General features: G+C 44.5%; 1 protein-coding gene across 2 annotated transcripts in view; it reads left to right on the forward strand.

Annotated features, from left to right (window-relative positions):
• LOC110838525 (uncharacterized) overlaps positions 1-17,347 on the forward strand; it is a 139,633-nt gene that overhangs the window by 58,108 nt on the left and 64,178 nt on the right. For both annotated transcript variants that reach the window (XM_087361094.1, XM_087361095.1), the window contains one exon: positions 9,151-9,274. In XM_087361094.1, the coding sequence (XP_087217220.1) occupies positions 9,216-9,274 (59 nt within the window). In that variant the 5' untranslated portion in view covers positions 9,151-9,215. The remainder of the gene's footprint in view (positions 1-9,150; positions 9,275-17,347) is intronic.

Below are 17,347 nucleotides of genomic sequence, written 5' to 3' on the forward strand. Positions count from 1 at the left end.
ACGCAGAGTTGTCGTTTTTGGAGGCAGATCAAGGAATGTTGGCAAGCCTGCGGTGTGTTCCAGGCTTTGCTGAGAAACAGCTGTTTCTTCATCACATTCGCCTCTTCATGGAAATCTGCTGAGTCCAGCACTGCACTCGCGGCAAACCGCTTTGGAGATAATACCCCGGAACAGGAAATCGAAATCGTCCCGCATAGCAGCGAGTTTTGTCGTTCTTCATCCATTTTTCATGAGCCCGGACGTCATCTGGCGGCGGAATCACACGGAATCAGTTCCGCGCGCTCTGTTGGCTGCGTCAAGCCTCCTCGTTTGAACTCTTCTAGATCCATTTTCGCCTGTATTTTTATCCAGTGTATTATGTCGTGTCAGTTGGAATTTCCATCGCTTGCTTTTATTCAAATTATTGTAAGAAAAAGATTATAATAACTCGTTGTGGATGAGTCAATAAATATCAGACTGTTAAATTTTTTTTCCCGAAGATCGCTTCGCTGATGAAACCTCCTCATTCTTCAGGACTGCCGCTACGTTTCGGGCATTGACCCGACAGCGGTCCACGTCAGTTTGTGTCTCGGGTCACGTCCCGATCTGATCCCTGCAGTTTTCACTGTTTTTGACTGTGAAAGTCGGAACTCATTCCGACGGATTTCCATGTTCTGTTTTCTGTTCCCGCAGTTGATCTTGCAAACTGATGACAGAAATGGGGGGGGGGGGGGGCTTTTACGAGCGGGAGTGGATGAAGAACTCGGCTGATGGCTGATGTTTGGATGTGCAGCGTCGCTGGAGGAGTGTCGGCCGACGGCGTTAGGGGCAGGGTGGCGCCTCTGTGAGAATAATTGAAAAGTTTGAGGCAGGAAGACGTATAAAGAAAATTGTTAATAAAAATGCAAGAGAGACTGAGGATGTTTGGGCGGTGAGGAAGTCGATGAAGCGCACACAAGACGAAGGAGAATGAGGATTCGAGAAGGCTCCGGCGCCATGGACCGGATGAAGATCCCGTGTCGCCTAGAAAAATTAAAGCTAAGGCAAGAAATCTTTTTTACCCCCCCGCGGGGGGGGGAAGGGGGGGATATCGAAGTAATGAAAACCCAATCATGTGGACGAGATACGGAATTAGCCAATTCTCTTATATTACTGTTGGCGAGTTCTTTGAAGACGGCGAGATTCAGACTCTTTGGCAGTTGGAAGGCTTATTACGATCGGGAACTAGGAATTGGATGACCCCAGTCTCAGGCTCCGCGGTCTGAACGGCTGGGGTTCGATTTCTTGAGGCATTCAGACCCTCTCTGGAGCCCAGCCTACCGGAGGAATGTGACCGAGGGACCGTGCCTTAGCTCAGTCGCTGCACTGGGACAAGAATTTATCTTCCTCGAGTCTGTCAGTTTCCGGTGTATTCACTCAAATGCCATCTGCGGGCTGCATAATCGGCCCGGTAGCTGTCATAATTCCACGAAGACTCAGTCTCTCCCCATCACAATGATAAAGATAAGCGGCCGGAGCGTGAGGCTGACAACCTACGTCCATCTAAATGCCAACGTTAATAACACGTTTCGCTGTCCCTCCATTTAACACAGAGATGCTTTTACTTGTTATGTTTTACGAGGTCAACAGCGTAATAGGTGTTATTTAGGTACTCGCGTGTTCCTTCGGATTTGACGCTAGATACCACCGTTTCGGAGAAGCATTCCATCTTCACGTCCAGTTTTAGTATTTGCCTGCAAGTCCACGTGGCGCCACAACCTATAACAATATCGACAACTTAAGATATTGATTTATACGTACAGCACAATGTTCTGTTTGCCTACGAAACCGGGAGTCTGCGTAAGGACGTATATTCTTGGTACGGCGATGTCAGATCTTTGTCGCCTTGCCCCAGTATATTTGTTAATTGTCCCAAAGTTATTTCGTATTCCTAATAAGACGGTGAACAGAGTCTTGGTTTTGACGTAATAATCGGGCAGAACTTTGACGATGATTGGCCGACTGGTAGTCGACAGATGAGATTGAAAGAGATGAAGTATCCTTTGTTGTAACCGCGAGGGGGAAGCTTGAAGGAAAATACGCAGAAATGGATCTGAGGAAGATTATTTTCGTGGGGTAAAAGAACTGCGGTTCAAATAAAACATCCAAACCCTGGGAGCTGAATTAATCTTTGACTTTCACGAATGTATACACGTGGGAGTAGTCTTAATTATCTCTGAACTGCTGCGTCAGCAGCTTGAAAGGAAACTGATCTCTGTTTCAGTCAAATGATGGCTTCTACCTGTGCGTGACGTTGCAATACGAACCGGAGCAGTGTTTGGACACGTTACAGACATTTCGTGTACGGGTGTGAGGCAAATTCGTGCGTGACAAGTGTTCTCACGTCTGACCCGACATTTCTGGTAGACCCACTAAAGTGTCGGTTGTCCAAAATGCTGTTTATGACGTCATTTCCTGAGCCTTGCATCAACACGTCACTGTTTCATCGTCCGTGCCATCTTTAAGAGAGCTAATCGTTTCACGCTGATTATGATTAGCAGTTAAGCTGTCTTCCTGTATAAGCTTTTGTCGTGAATCTGAATGTTTCAACCCTTATATACGCTGAGTTTTGTCCACAGACTCTCAGAATACCTCAATAACTTTCTTTTCCAGAGGTTTTTTTTTTTCCAGCGCCGCGTCCGATGTTACGACAAGCATTGGACTTTTAACTCCGCAAATCAGCACCATCAAAGCCAACTCGTCGCCTGCCGTTTGCTTCCGAAAACCTCCCAGTTATATTCACCCAGAAGTTGGCAGCTTTAATTTTACGGAAACGTTGAATAATTCTCAACTTGAGCCTGCACTCTCCTGTTTAGGCTGCACGCCTCACTGCGGTGTCGGAGAAGTTTCAGCCCGTTGCACGGCGCGTGCTCTCACTTGGAAGATTTTATTCGTCCGGCTGTTGACGTGTGGTAAATGAATTTGCGTGAGTCGTAATAATTTCTCGCGTGTTCGCGTCTCAGTACCTTGTTATCCAATCAGATTTTGTAACGTCGCCTCGGCTGTGGGGACAGAAAATTCGATAACATCCGTTTCTTGTCCAGAATCCATTATACAAACAATTGAAACCCGATACTGCTCGCTACGCCTCCGGTAATGCAAAAGGCGATACTTTCCAGAGAGAGAAATCTTACGTACGAGTTTGCATTTCCAGAAAGTGGCCTTCGTTGTGTATGCACTGGAAGAGATTAAAGTTTCAGATACGAGCTTTAGAAATGGAAGCCAGTGAATCTCGTTTTTGTTTAATGACGCATTCTTTCATGAGTGATTTTAACACGATGATTTGAGTCATGAAGTTTGAGCAGTTTCGTGGGACAAAAAGGTTGCTGTTATAACACGTAAAAGTACTTACATTTTATATTTTATTTTGTACGCGTGATAAACGTTTCAGGGCAAAATGTTTAGACCTGATATAAAAGGAAGTAGTGAGTTGTACGAAGAATGTTAGTCGTCAGACCTGGAGGATTGATGGACAAATGTCGTGTTGAAATATGATATGGAAAAATAGAAAAATTCTCACTCAAATATATTTGCTGTTGCTGTATCAGTGGGTGATAAAATAACTGGCGAAAGTAAAGTCATTTTGTATTTGCGAAGTTATTACACTTTTTTATGTGTTCTTCTGCCTGTGCGGATACAATTTTGTGCCTTCATTAGAGCAAGGATTATACAAAAAAATCACCCCCTACACAGAACGATATTAAAAACACGTTTGTTTCATTACGTTTAATCTGCTGTAGTAAGTACCATTTATTTATATGCGTAAACAGCATGGGTACTAGATGGTAGCAAACACGGTGTGTATAATAGGCCGCTTTTCTTGGGCGCTGTGGCTGAGTGACTTTGTAAGTCTAATGAATTAAAAGAACTTGGGAAGGGGGGGGGGGGAGAGAGACTTCGCTAAAGAAATTGAGCACCGACAGAGATGATGGAAAGTAGAAACAGATGTTCGCTTTCCTCTGTCTTATGGTCGTTGTCTTGTGTTCCGCACAGACGCAGCGAATGTTGAGACCAGTGCGCTGACTGGCGTAGGGGTGGCAGTCGCGTCCTCCGACATCATCCTTACTCCAGAATATTAAAAACTTTGCTCTTAGCTTCGTTCTTCGACCCGAATTCAAAAGTAAAGTTTCATCGTGCACCTGGGGTCTTCGTGGCGAGATTATTACGAGTCTTTCAAACACACCTTGTTAGCAGTCTGTGGCCTGGGGATCGCTGCCAATTCGTGGTTCATTTTAATAATATTCGTTCGTTGTATCCCTCCGCCTGCCAGTCACGTGGCCGGTCCTTGCAACGACACTTGAGCAGTAAGCTCCTCTGAAACGTCGGCAAACATCTACCAGACAAGACGGTGTAGATGTTATTTTAATACCGAAACATGTGTATCAAATAGATTTAATTTTAAGAATTAATTGCGTTGAATGATTAAATTACTATATACTAAATAATTTAGGCGCTTAGTTAGAAGGGAGGATATGGGATGCTGGCGGGGGGTGGATTTGGTCACAATTGTTTTTCTCGAAGAGTGTGAATCAACTGTCACATCCCATCTCGCGATTTCTTTTTCAGTTTTAATATTATATTTATCCTTGGCCTTTGGTATTGCGTCCAGGTTTCAACTCGAGGTTCGTAGTTCGATACTGGGCACGTACACAACAAGGCAGGGGAAAATTATCGTGGATTTTTTTGGCCGTGAAGTTGGTAAGGCGGTTAACCGCTGACCTGGCGCCCCTGAATAAGAGAGTCTCCACTGATTTACGTAGCACGCCGTTTCTCCTTATGTCTCGGAGGTGGGGTTCTTGGAAGTCGTCCAATTAATTGGCTCGAGACCTCAAGGAGTCTCTCCTCCTCCGCTGGTGACAGGTTTACTGTCATTTATGTCGAGGGACGCTGTTGCAGGCACAAAACAATACGAACGCAATTTCGCTGAGAACATGTGCTACCACTGTGTCGCTGCACCTGCTCGAAGCTGAGATTAACGTCTGAAAGCAAACAGACACGAAGTGGCAGTGTTCTGCAGCCTGTTGTTTTAGGACACTACAGCACTTGAGATTGTCGATGGGCGGGGCAGTTCTAATCCGGATTTTCCTTCGAAATTCATTCTGCCTTTCTCTACGTCAATTGCTCGTCGGTGTTGTTTTAAAACTCTCATTCAATAGGTAATTAATAGGCGTATAGCATCTCTGGATAACTTAAATATCAGTCACCATTATCCAGGAAAGAAACACAGGCTGATTTGAGACTCACACAATCCACATTAAAATATTTATTGATGTTTGCTGTTCAGTATAATTCGATTAGAAACGCGAAACGCACGGTTTTGACCCGCCTACTTACTATACGCTTTGTAGCAGGGCTCCTACGTGTTGGATTGTCGTGAGAAATTGTTCCGGTCGTAAACATGCCGAGATGTCAGTGATAAGTCGATCCGATGCGATATCGATGGAAAAGTGTTCGATATCGATTTTTTTTTTTTTTTGCTCAGTTTGTAAGTGACGTAGAATTATTCTTATTTATTATAATGCAGTTAAAAAACAAGAGATTTCCTTCCGTTGCAGAGACATTTGAAGTAAATACACTGCGAGCTTCGTTCCGGTAATGTTTCTACGAGAAATCGCGGTGTTGCGGTCTGCTGTGAGACGCGATATAGTTCCTGGACCCCGCAGGGAAGCTGCAGGTCTGTGGCGAGGGACTCGTTGGGTTGGGGGCACGGCACGGTAAATTTAACAAGTTGATGCTGTTCCTAAGTGGAGTGGAATTGAGTATTACACACTGAATTTCACCCCATTCCAGCAAATCGGTTTCCGGGTATAGTTATGAGTCGTGTATACAAGCTACAGAGTGAAATTACGAGAGAGAGAGAGAGAGAGAGAGAGAGAGAGAGAGAGAGACTGCGGATCAGAACGGCTTGGGACATTGGAACAATCCGTAGCCCCTTTCCAAAACAGAATAGATTTTATCATAGTTTTACTCAGTCACTACAGGAAAATGTTGACATGTGTGTCATTAACGCTCTCTTTCACTTCGTCGCCCGCATTCATCGTACGTTTGGTCGCTCCGCGACGAAGTGTCGTCAGGCCATGCACTGATTCTCCTCTTCAGCGTCAACCCACTCGCGGAACACGTTCCTGCGTGGATGAGGGCAACTGGAAACGTTTGGATGTGTGTCTGTCTCTGCGGGGGAGCCGATCTGCTCTCGAGTGAAGTGTTTGAGGGTGGGGAGGGGGACCCCCCCTCAGAAACATACGGCGACATCCGTGTTTTTTAATTTCTGTAAGTGGCACGGTATAAAACTGTGCGTTGTTCCGAGCTTTGATTGCTGCTGCGAACGTTCTTGTATTCGCCTGGGCGTCATATCTCGAACTACTCCGGTGTGGAGCGTGTTATTTGTTGACATTTTGTGTTTTAATCTGGATTATTCATCCACTCTCACAGCTTCCATTTTAAAAAAATGTTGACTTGTTCTATTTTTTTTTTGTATGTTTTCCTCTCACCTGTCTCTCTCTATCTCTAAAAAAAGTCTAAAGTTTCGCCCATTTTGTTTCACGGGGCCTGATGAATTTTTTTTTTCGAGTTTGCTTTGATACCACTTTTGATATTTTTGCACCAACATAATAACTGCAACTAGCAGCTTATCGCGGTAATTTAAAACGCATTTAGACACATTCCTGGTAAAAACTATGGCGCGACTTCAGAAGAAGTAGTTCTGTGCTCATCGTCTTGAGGAACATGACGAAACGAGAAACATCTATTTCCCATTAGAAGAATGAAGATGCTTAAAATTGTAGCTTTTCCCCACTGATTCGGCTGATACAGCGAGAATAAGGTTCCTGGCCGGACGCGACGCAGAGGTAGTGACGTGAGGAAAACGAAGGGAAACAGTGGTGTCTCAGTCTCCGTGAAGACAGGGCTACTGCTGAACTAATTTTTGCAAAGTGCTTAGTATTCGGGCTCGATGCTCATCTGTTTTTCGCGTCAGCTTTGAGCCCCGAATTAAACACTCCGAATCCTCATAAATTCATCCGCATTGATACGAAGAGAGCTAGGATTTGACGTCGATGTTCTCTGCGCTGTGTCCTGGCATATTTTAAACTTCCTCTTGGGGATTTGCGAGGACGTCCGTAGGTTTTGTAAGAATTTCTGCTGAGAAACAGAGGAAAAGTGGAAGCCAATGTTACTGATGATTTCTTAACGTCTTGAAAAGAAGCTCGTTTCTTTTTTAAACACGTGTTTCGAAACTTTATTACCATCGTCATCTTGTGCCAAAAAAACACGTAATACGTGTGCACTTAGAAAGCTAATTTCAGAGGGAATGAGATGGACTGAACATGTAGCACGCATAGATTGAACTCATCTGGTTCACGGTACATACCAGTGACGTACCCTTATGTGAAAACGATAAGGAACCTTTTGGGTTTAAGAAAAGGTAGAGAATTTGTTGACCACCTGAGCGACTGTTAGCGTCTCAAGGAGGAATCCACGCTCTTAGATGCTGTTGTTTGCATTTCAAGTGGTCTCCAGCGACTAAAAATAAAGATGTTCATAAATAAAGTCTGTGTCTTGTACGAAGGGGCCCAGTCTGCCCCCCGAAGGGTGTACCAGAGGACCCGGCATAGGACAGACACAGTACGCCGTGAATTTATGTATCAACGATGACGATTACAGATTGGCGTTGCGTTGAAACACGTCGGGCCCTCATACACGGACATAAATGTAGAGTTACAATGAATATATTTCTAATTCTGTTGCCTTTGGCAGGACGCAGATGAAACGCTGGTACGCTTTCAGAGTGTGGTGTAACCGCCATGACAGTCCAAAAATCCGTAGGCAGTCTGCAGTGAACGGAGTCACAGAAGGCAGAGTCTAAAACTTTCCACAAACAGCAGAACATTCTTCACTTTGCTGTATTTTATCCCAATCTAGCCGCAGCTTCGTCACGACTTTATTTGGTTACTGGCGAGAGAAAAACTTTACTTCTTTTGTGAGGAAAAAAGAGAGAGAGATACTCGAAATGAGACACAGAGACGCCATCTCGAAGACGGGAATTTTAAAAAAAAAAATCTGGTAATCAAGAATTTCTTAAGTGCGAAGTGGATCGGTTTGGTGATTATGATCTGTGAACAGAGAGAGAATTCTGTCTGCGACATAAACATGAAAGTTGATATTTGAGCTCGGGATTCGATCCGGCGATCTCCGATAACGAAGTATCCTCATCTTAGCATCTTCATTTCAGTTCTGAAGGTGGAGACAGTAAGTCCTACAGGTCCACACGGCGTTGTATGTAATCCAGCATACCAACAAAGACATGTTGACCTCTGTGAGAAACCTCGTATCTCTTTGTGGTTCTAGGGTCACGTAAAATATTGTGTTCGACTGTGAAGAACAGCTTTGCCTTGGGCGGTCAACTGTTGTATTGCTGCATACGAATTCCCATTGTTCCAAAGCCGTCGTGAATGTCTTCCGGTGGACTCCACACGCGTCCCACGTACTTGGGTCCTGCCTAGGCAACCTTTAGTTGCCATGGAGACGCTCGGCCTTCGCGTTGCATGTAATAAACATGCAAATTTGGAACAAGACATAGGGCAGGCCTTTGGAGAAAATGGCGCCCTGGACGGACAAGCTGACCTTCTGTGTTGGCCTCGGTCATCAAAAGTCAGCCGTCAGCGTGGCGATCAGACCCACCCCGGAGTCACAGAGCGCACAAGATTATGACCTGTCTATCATTCGCTACAGTCGTGGCCAGGACTCGAAGTCACACCCTCCTGTTGTAGTGGCCGATGTCCCAGCTGGATGATTCGAGTCGAACAATACGCCAACAGCGGTTCCTCCATCATAAATCTTCCCGTCAGTGACTCCGGTCGTAGCTCTGATACATCACGAAAGTCTCAGACATGGCTTAAGAGACCCTGACATCAGTGACGGATCAGGCACAAGGCGTTGATATGACTAAGGTACTCTGGGTTCGGACCCCTGGACCAGTCAGACACGATTCTTTCGCACCGTCACACGTGCTGATGCTTCGACCATGACGGACCTTGGCAGTGCCGAGTGGAAAATGACGTATCCTTAAGTGATTTCATGTTTCGTGTGAGGTTCACACGTGGTAATGGCGGCCTGTGGTCGTGTTTGTTCTAGGTTTCACGGCCGTTCGCCCCCGCAGCACCAGTAGCAGGCCCCCCATCCCACCCCCACCACCCCCGATGGCCAGGGCGGGCATGGCCTCGTGGCGCGGAAGAAATCCTGCCTCAGGACCGACTGAGTAAGTACCCCAGACCCTTCAGTATTACCGCCAACATGGGACCAGGTGCGTCGGTCTGTTTTTATGGCTCGGTGAAGTCCTCATGGTTCGGTACGATGGGTTAATGTTGGTATACCAACTCACATTCGACACGTTTAGGCATTGATTATGTCTATTTCATGGTATTGAAGCGTGTATTTTGCTGGCGTCTTCGTATTTTAAACGTGGATGTCTCTTCTTGGTGCAGATTATGTTCACAAACTGACATTGAAATTCTTACTAATACACCGAGACTAGCAGAAAATTTACGTTTCGGAAACAAACTTTACCACCGCGCTGTCTTCTTCACGACACTCGGTATAGCAGTTAAACCGTCAAGAGTCGACCAATCGATTCCTCGGGACGTGGTGCACTAATCCGCCACGCAGCGCGCGTGTAGTGTCTGTACCGGATCATAATCCGGGTCACGTTCCACCTTTTTTGGCTTCCATCTCAGACACGTTCATCGGCGTCGAAAATAAATTTGATGTATTGGAACACATCTCAAAAGTATCGGACGGACGTGGTAGGAAGGCTTCCTGGTGTTAGGGACTGCAGGGGTACCAACATTTGCTTTTGGCTCGAGTGGGAAAAATTCTGTCAGGTCGACCGGAGGAATTTCTCGTGGTTACGTGGAGTTGGCACTCCTGCTACTTTGTCGAGGTCAATCCTTAACGAGAATGCTTCTTGTCATTTGCGTTTGGAAACTTTCTTCTCAGTCTGTCCGTCCAGGGCACTGTAACCTGTCTACTGTAGCGTGAGTGAACCTTCCGCAGGGCGAAAAATCAGGCAACTAGCCAAACACCAGATCTTCCGACTTCCTGGTGTTAAAATCTGAACTTTCCACATTGAAGATTACGCCACTGAACTATTGGACCTTGAGACAACTTATCTTAAGTCACATCAACGAAACGTCTCCTTCTTTTTCCAAATATTTCTCCACCGACAGACTTTGTGGTGAGATGTGATGTTCTCACTGCGATACGTCTTGTGGGATATTGTAGAGGGTTCACTCTGATGATGGAAGTAATAAACTCCTCCGAAACGTCGGTCTTTATCTACCGGACTACACGGGGAAACAGCCATCGTGTAATCAGCTTTTAACTGAAGAAGTTTTTTGTTTTCTAAATCGTGTCGTCTTGACTGCTTGGGATGAGGTAGTGAGTAGCATTTTCGTAGCAGGTGGTCTAATTAAGTGGGTGTTCTGCTGTGGTCCGCCGTACCCCCCCCCCCACCCCCGGGTGCATCTCAGAAGCGCATCCAGGCCCTTACATCCCTAAATTATCTGTACGTGATCAATATCGTTCTCTGCATCGTTTGTAATTAGCGACTCTCTGAATCTGAAAACGTACGAAGACGTTTTCGCCGTCACCAGACGTAAAACTGGATATTGAGCGGTGTTCACGTCTGGTATTGATGATCGCGTCACCCTGAACGATATTTGGTTTAACATGAGTGAGGAATACGCGTCGCTCTTACGAACACGAAAATGTGGCGGGTGTTCTTAAGAGAAATGGTTTTTCTCAGGAGATACGAAGTTGGGGGCGGGGGGGGTTCCCCTTGAGGATTAGGTGAGCTTGTTCCGATCCCAAACCCCAGTAAGAAAAACTCAGCTCTGAAAGTAGATTACTGTTTGTGTGTGTGTGTGTGTGAGGCCGGATGGCTCGGTCGGTACGTGCCGGATAATTTAAAGAGTCACAAAATGGCTTTTGCGACGCCCAGCGTCGTGTGTTTATTAAGAAAGTGTAGTACCGCCCACGATTCTGTGGCGGGAGTCGCGTTCTGTTCTGAAATGCAAAACCTTCCGACGACAAAGATGTTGAGCGTCTGATGAAGGTTCTGCAACTGTTCCAGGGATTATTTTTATGTGACGTAGGGGCAGGTAGCGAAACGTCCGATGTCCCATACCAGTTCACACGACTTCTAGGGATATAAATGTTGTCAGCACGCGGATATTCTGTGTTTGAATTCAGTTTTCTGTTAAAGTGTGCGTCATTTTATGAACCCGACAGAACAAATCGTGCGCCGGGCGTCTCTAACACAAATCCAAGCAAAGCACTTGTCGTAAACACGCCATAAAACTATTGAGGGCATTCTAAGTCTGTTCCTTGGACCCTTCTCGGCTTATAACACTAGCTTCATCACAATTGGCCATAAAACTGGGAGTAGTGTTCAATGACGTCTCAGGTTAGGTTTTACGAGATGCTGTATTGAAGCAACTCACTTGCCAATGCATTGATTTATCTTCAGCGCATTTCTGTCTCACTTAGTACAGACATACATTCGTGCATTCTGTGATTGTTTAAGTCCAAATTCGGTTTCGCTGCTCGATCTAAAATGTAAGTCTCTTCGCGTCAGGCGATTTGATGATACTCGGCACTGCGAGCTGAGCTATCCTGATTGGCTCAGTACATTCGAGACAATAATAATTAATTTACAACCGGTATAGAACTGTAGTGATAAATCAGCCCACTGTACTGGTGGTACAGTACTTAGCATAAGTAAGCTCTTATCCCAGAGACTAAAGTTCTTAAACGATACAAATTTTATTTCAGTTTTTACGTGTAAACGTGGTATTGCGTGGTGTAGTGGCGTGAACGCAGGTTAAAATTTCAAAAGTGTTCTGTACTTTATAATACGTGAATGTTAATGAATAATTAAGCTGTTACACGAGCAAATCCGCTCTCATACGGACCTGGCAGAATTATTCTCTTCGCAAATTACGACGAGCATTTCTGTCAACCTTCACAACTAGTCTGCGTGATTCTGATACATCAGCCACTCATCGCCTTTCAGCAGCTGTATGGTGAATCTCGCACATTGCCCACTAATCCCATCATTGAACGTTTAGATTTCCATTCGCCTCATTTCACACCAGAGAGTCATTCATTTGAGGTAAAATTCAGCAGCTGCCAGGTAAATATAATTTAGCAGGTCTGACGCGTGTCTCTTTCGTAGCTTGTAATTACAGTGCCTCTGTGATCGTTTGTAACCCTCGAGATTAGCGTCATTTCATCTTCTAAGAGCGCACACAAGCACATATTTCAGGAGCCTAAAGCCAGGCCGCTGTTTGCAAGTAATATCATGACTAATTTTTAGTTCCGGGGTTCGAATATTTATTATTTAAATCCTGTAAGTTGTGTTTAAATAGCTTAAATAAAATATAACATATTGTAATCCTCACATTAATTTTACTTTTTTTAAAATCTTTGGACGCGGGCTATAAACAGATGTTACTTAATATATTTTAATACATTCATATAGCTCAGTCAGTATAGTGACTGGCTACGGGCTGGACGGCCGGGGTTCGATCCCCGACGGGGGCAGAGGATTTTTTCCTCTAGCCTCTGCGTCCAGACCGGCTCTGGGGCCCACCCAGCCTCCTCTACAATGGGTACCGGGGGTCCTTTCCCGGGAGTAAAGCCGGCCGGGGCGTGATGCTGACCACTCACCCCCATCTAGTGCCGAGGTCAAGGAAGAGAGGAGCTATACCTCCACTCCCCCCAAACGTCTACATGGCGTATAGTGGGACAAACTTTACTTTACTTTTATGATTATTTAAATAAATAAAATCCATAATGTAGGTGCCCCCTTGTTGCAAAAAGAGAGCTTATTTTATTCGAGGGTTGTAATGAAAATAAAATAATAATTCACATTATGTCTCATGTGGTTTCAAAATTGACGTTCAGTTACCAACGTTACACGCTTAAAATCCCTACTCAATTTTGTCATATCCAAGGGCACGTCGTATATCGATGGTAGAAGTGTGTTACGTTGGGAAAGGTGTCCTGTGTGATGTGCCATCCATGTACTTAAACCGGTGACATCCACGCGTGTCCGTCCACGCCATTTCTTTGAAAAGATCCTTTTGGCGATACAATGAAATCGCCAATATTAATCAATCATCAGAAAAAGGGAGGAGAGTGGTCGCTAATAGGAAGTTAGCGGTCCCCCTGTGGGTGCGACAAGAATCTTGCTAATTGAAGTTACTAGACTGTGGCGTGTCCTCACACTTCTTTGGCTCACAAAGAATTCGACCAGTAATGAATCGCGTTCCTAATTGATAATTTAAAATTCTCGTCCGCTATTTTTACGCATGGTTTAATCCTAAGGATTAACTGAGGCTAAGAAACTGATCTTTGTAATGGTGAAGTGGTGTGTTTTCTTCGCGGTACGGACTGGATTCTTAAGTATCATTTGAAAGAGCTTCGGCTCCAAAGGTTAATTAGCGTTTTAGTCGTATTATTTCCTTAAACAGCGTTAACCATTTGATATTTGTAATGGTGAAGTGTGGCGTTTTCTTTGCGGTACGGACTGTATTATGAAATAACAGCAGAGCGCTACTGCAGGAAGATTCGAGAAACTTCTTTCATAATTAAATTTTCTTGCTCGAAAGGTTGTAATGCGCCTTATCATTCGAGACGTAGACCCGTAGTCGAATATCGTAGAAAGTAGAATCCGTAAACCTAAGAACGTTTCTCGTTGCCGTGTTACCTACAGCATTTCGTTTAAAAGATTTTCGCGAGCTCCTTCTGTAGGAATATAAGCGCGCTCTTATCTGCTACTGCGATGAATCAGGAAAATGAATAGAACTTTGAAAAGGTCAATTCTAAGTCTGCTTTCATCTACAAAGCTCGACCTCAGTTCCGTACAGTCCCTGGCCCACGCATTTCTGTCTACATTTACCAAGGTTTGGGTGGGATACCAAAGTTTACCATGGCTCAGGTTTGGATAGGTTTTGTTGTAACTTTAAGTTAGGTTTGTGTTCGTCATGTGTTATAAAGATTATCCACCGTCGGACATGGCGACTTCTTTTTGTCGCATAATTCGGCGTCGGAGGAATGTCTGTCTTAACGTTTGGCGTCGGTTTGCATTCTTATATTGCGTTAGGAAGCTTCTGTTAACCCTTTGAAGCCGAAGATCGTCTGAATATTATTTATGAATTCAGTCCGTACCGCGAAGAAAACACTACACCTCACCATTACGAAAATCAGCTGGTTAACCCTTCGAAGCCGAAGATCGTCTTCGTAATATTTACGAATCCAGACCGTACCGCGAAGAAAACACTTTACTTAACCATTAGAAGTCGAATCAGGCGGTACCACATAAGATTTAACATCCCGGTCAAAGCCTTAATAGACGGTGCTTGGCGTTAGGCTTTGCGACACTAGGCGTCGTTTTCAATACGTGTCCTCTGGTACGCTGAGTCCCCTGCGATAAGTTTGACGTCTTTAGTCACCACGACGCTAGGCGTCGGTTTTGCAGCTTTGCATTCAAAGGCATCCCGAAGCTCACGTGGTTCACTTTGGCTGTGCCGCGACTGTCGGCGTCGATTTCCAAAGGCACTAGACGCATCGCGTTGGTTCTCTGGCCCCGTATCGGATCGCAACCCTAACCTAGTCTACGCCAGGAGTCTAATATCGGCGTCGATTAATTGGTGGTTTTGACGACGCTCGTCTGTTTGGCACACCGCACCCTATCTCTTGCGTAATTGTTTCGTGGCTTGGTTTGTTCTGGGTCGGCGCCAGCGTCTTGTCTTATACATTCACTGAGCTTGTATACGCTGTGTTGGGAGTCCTTTGTCGTTTGTCAGTTTGTATTATATCCTGTCCTGTGGCGTCTGGATGCTCTTTTCGGCATGATTTGGGATTGAAGTCGGCGTTACGATGGTAGGTGTCGCGACGCTCAGCGTCTATGAGATGATGTCGTGTGTTAGGACATCCCACTGCTCCAGAGGTTTTGGGTTTGTGACCCTACATCCTGTAATCCTCTCTCTAAAACGAACAAATTTTGGACAATTATCGGTGGTGTGGCGTTTGTTTCGGTAATAAGTAACCCTGGTCTTGACGCCTTCCTTGCGTTTGGAGTTGGAGTGATTGCCTCTCTAGGGATTTTAAAGATTTTATAGTAAATTCAACTTGATATTCGTAATTCAGAAACGTGTTTGCCTCTTAGGAAAGTTAAGGACACTTTAAACCCACCCGCGCCGCCACGAGGTGATCTGTTGACCGCGGCTGATTCTGCAAAATTAAATAGCCCGTCAACGTTCAACGTGCTGTAAAGAAGACCATTTAAAGCGTCTCGGAGTGTGAAGTTCCGGTGAATTTAAATGACCGAGCATGTGAGTACCCAACCTGTTGCTTCTTTTAACCTCCGATCGTAGGGTATTACCCCAGAGAAAATGACTTGAATGTCATTGTTCTGGTAAGCTGGCTATGAATTCCTTATGCGTGACACCTGGTGTCGAATAGTGACGAATGATGCCCGGTCCTTTTACTTATAGACAAGGTTTCAGTATGACATCCTCAGTTTATAACCCCGTCTGGTTGTGTATTCTGTTTTATGACTTAGTCCAGGTCTTCGGCGTTCATAAAATGTGCGAATTTCCGGAGAGCAGGCTAAAACAGCGATCATTTCCTTAAACAGCGTTAACCAGTTGATCTTTGTAATGGTGAAGTGTGGTGTTTTCTTCGCGGTACGGACTCTCTGTTTAAATATTATGTACGTAGCGCGTGTCTCATTATAAACCGCGATTATTTCCTTAAACAGCGTTAACCAGTTGATCTTTGTAATGGTGAAGTGTGGTGTTTTCTTCGCGGTACGGACTCTCTGTTTAAATATTATGTACGCAGTGCGTGTCTCATTATAAACAGCGATTATTTCCTTAAACAGCGTTAACCACTTGATCTTCGTAACGGTGAAGTGTCGTGTTTTCTTCGCGGTACGGACTGAGTTCTTAAATAATATTCAGACGCGTTCCAGATGGTTAAATTATTAAATGTACTCGCTGTTTGCATCATACGGAAGCATCATTTGTCGGTGGTTCTTAATACGCGTTTGTAAATCGGATTTCGTTCTTATGTCAGACGTTTTCAAAGTTAATTTGCGTCTCCCAACAAGCCAATAAGGTTTAGATACGAAGGAATCATTTGCAGCATCTCAGTATCGACATCCGTTTTGTGTCAGTAACTTACGAGTTGGACTGCGCTGTGTGAAGTCTTGTGAACTGCGCGTCGGTGCAAATAAGCTGCTCTGACACGTGTTCCCCTACTTTGTAACACACGTGTGTCGTACATCCACGATTAGGTTCACTCTGCCCCTCGACTTGAATCTTACTAATTTTGTGTTCGTATTTTCAGACGCTTTCTAAATCAAATGCATCCTACAGTTTATCATTTCTTAATCGCTATTAATTCTGAGACGTTTAATGCATTTAATTCTCTTCCCCCCCCCTCCCCGCGGCCCGCTTCTTCGTGTCTAAACATTAGGATTGTTCGTGTTAAAATTTTCCTCCTCCAAGTGTAAATAATATCTTCCTTTCTTAATCTCCTCAGAATTTCTCTCTCGGATTATAGATCCCTGCCTTAATCCGCGCTGTCTTTTTCCACTTCTAGTGCGCGCCTGCTCGCACCTCTTCTGTTTTCTTTGGCAATAAAACACTAATGAAATGTCTTCCATTACAGTCGGAAACAAATTATGTCTTTTTGTTTCGTTCTATATTTCCTTAATTAAATTCCATATCATGTTCTCCAAGTTCACACAGAACTTGCCATGCAAATCGCCGGCAGCCCTGCTCGATCTGCTGATGCTGACTGACGCTTTCTATGAAGCGTGGATGGGCCTTTATCGATGTATTGTGCCCTTTTGAAATGGAAGATTGTTTTTTTTACAGAGGTGTGAACTCACTTCCCTCCCTTGTTCAAGGCGAATCGTGTAAAACATCGCCACATTGATTTCCTTGCCTGCAAATTATTTACAGAAATTGAGAGTGATCTGACATCATAAATCTTTCAAGTGGCCAGCGTGTGGTCTGTACGTGGCATCGACAGATTCACGTCATATTTGGAAATGCTTTTATGACTGTGTGTTTTGGCAGAGTCCCGGTGTTCAGAATTAAAAAAAGTTTATAAAATTTAATATTTTTTAAAATTAAAAAAATAATAGCCCAGAAAAATAAGCATTTTCAACAATTTTCAAATGTTCGTAATTTTTCTATTTTTGTTTTTTTGGCAAATTTATGGACTTTTTAATTTTTGAAAATTTCCAAAAAAAAAT

Source organism: Zootermopsis nevadensis, unplaced genomic scaffold, assembly GCF_977971745.1.
Source record: "Zootermopsis nevadensis isolate Lab colony 2312 unplaced genomic scaffold, Znev_1.0 Znev_ptg000050l, whole genome shotgun sequence".
NCBI classification, from domain to species: Eukaryota; Metazoa; Arthropoda; class Insecta; order Blattodea; family Termopsidae; genus Zootermopsis; species Zootermopsis nevadensis.